Source organism: Hippocampus comes, unplaced genomic scaffold (genome assembly GCF_001891065.2).
Source record: "Hippocampus comes isolate QL1 unplaced genomic scaffold, H_comes_QL1_v1.1 C17034069, whole genome shotgun sequence".
Classification (NCBI taxonomy): domain Eukaryota; kingdom Metazoa; phylum Chordata; class Actinopteri; order Syngnathiformes; family Syngnathidae; genus Hippocampus; species Hippocampus comes.
In genome coordinates this window covers 1-2,106 of record NW_017841943.1, presented here as the reverse complement: position 1 = coordinate 2,106, position 2,106 = coordinate 1, and the positions used below count along the sequence as shown (strand labels likewise).

Genomic DNA, 2,106 nt, shown 5'->3' with positions numbered 1-2,106 from the left:
AAAAAAAAAAAAATGAGTCCATGAATGATTTCACACCTTGTTACCCCTCAAAATAATATTACGTCCAACGTAAATGAAATCGTTTTAATGCATTTATATAGCCCCTTTCAAGGGGACCGGGCATACTTGATAATAATATATATTTTTATATTAATTGTAACATGTATGTATGTTAAAATAAAATCTTACAAACAATATAACAGAACAAATACAGCTGGGATAACACTTGTGTCTAAAATAAATAAAATGTTAGCATTAACTAATTTATGAATCATTCAGCATTTCTGTGACCATTCCAAATATGTCATATTATGTCAACAAGGATAAACTACGAGAAATAGAACACATCACATTGTTAAATTTCTTTCTTATATTCAAAATGCAGAAAAAACATATACTTAAAAAATAAAAGACATACTGTAGTTGCATCTTTATCCTAATACTTCTCATATGGCTTCACATAGCATATACAGCTCCTGAAGATAGATCTCTCCATCTAATAAACACAGTTAAATGAATATCTCTGAGCAGTAACGTCTTTGCATCGGAGCCCATTGTTGCAGGCAGCAAGTCAAGTGTGGTAGCCATTTTGGTAAGTGGGCCATGAAGTGTAAAAGGGGGTAATAATGGTACGAAGTTAGGACTTTTAACCCTTGGGGGATGTCAGAAATAAGGTCATTAGAAACCAGTAGCAGCAATAATACTTGAGAGAGTTTGTGCGGCAATGGTGTTCAGGGCAAATGTTGGCGCCGTCAGTGGCGTTAGCAGGAAGAGTTGATGCTGCGGCGTCTGCAGCGCGAAACTTTTACACTCATCTGTGATCACATAGCACTTCAGTGGCTGGTGGGAGAATCCATTTACAAAGTCCTCGGTGTTTCCTTGGTGGGTGCCCCCCTCCTCCTCCGTGGTGCCCTCCGCTTCCTCCTGCTTGAAATAGCGTGTCATGCAGAAAATGTAGAAGCGCTTCAGCAGCTCCCAGCAGCGAGCCTCAGAGGGTGAGGGTGGGTCCCTTTGGGGGTAGGCGCACGAGGGGGCGGGCATGCAGGAAACGGAGCGGTGGTTTTCGCGGTTGATGAGTAGGAGGGCCAGTACGTCAGGCCGTAAAGTGACGGATGAGGGAAGGCAGCGTTCTCCGATGGCGAGGCAGTCTCTCAGATTGTCCACTAGGGGTGACCAGAAGCGGCCCACCAGGGTGCTTTCAGCACCGTGCAGGGAGGGCGTAGGGCCGCACAGCACGCACACGTCAGCCCCGGGGAGCAGCTGGAAGCGAAGGAGACGGTGAGCTACTGTAGGGCTGCCCTGCGGGAGGAACACTGGGTAGTCACAAGAGGCGGCGCCGGAGTCAGAAAGGGCTCGCATTACAGCTGAGAGCAGGACTATTTCCTGAGGGGCCAGGCGCCACCACATCTCTGTGGCGGCGGCGACCCGCCCATGGATCAGGAGGCAGCCGAACTCGCTGTCGGCGGCTTTGGCGAAGCTCTGCACTGCCTCCTGGAGGGGGACTGGCTGTGGGGGCAGCAGACAGTCAGCGCAGTGTGTCAGGTGGCCCAGGATGCCTGGGCGCCGCTCCTCCAGCAGCTCATCGACGAGGCTGAAGCAAGAGCGCAGGTCCCTCTTCAACCGCTCCAAGTTCTTGGCGTTAACCAGCTCATCCTGGCCAAGCACCATCACCATGCAGTTCCACACGTTCTCCAGGAGGCGCTGGAGATGCAGGCGCTCGCCTTTGCTGCTTTCCACACCCTGGCCGCTGCTTTCCACACCCTGGCCTGCCTGCTGGCTCGCATTCACAGCGATGAGCATCACACTGTCCTGGAAAACTCGCCACACCACTCTCCCGCCGCCCTCGGTCTCGCAGCTGGACAACGTCACCCCTTGTCCACTTCCGAACATGTGAACGCCATTCAGGGACCCAATGATTGAAAAGGGGAGTTGCCTGGAGGCCCCCCTTGTGAATAGGGGAACCCCACTGCTGGCCGTGAGGCACACAAGCTGTATGGACCCCTCCTGGAACATCATGCTAGGGCAGGAATCTAACTTTGCCACAAAGAAACAGACACCACAGTGTGATGGAAAATTCCAATCGAAAAGGAAGAAATACTCCTAATG

General features: G+C 50.6%; 1 protein-coding gene across 1 annotated transcript; it reads right to left on the bottom strand.

Moving 5' to 3' along the window:
* Positions 1-70: 70 nt before the first annotated feature.
* fuz (fuzzy planar cell polarity protein) lies at positions 71-2,098 on the bottom strand. Its single transcript, XM_019859647.1, has one exon. The coding sequence runs from the start codon at positions 2,014-2,016 to the stop codon at positions 679-681; it is 1,338 nt and encodes a 445-aa protein (XP_019715206.1). The 5' UTR covers positions 2,017-2,098; the 3' UTR covers positions 71-678.
* Between the last annotated feature and the right edge of the window lie 8 nt (positions 2,099-2,106).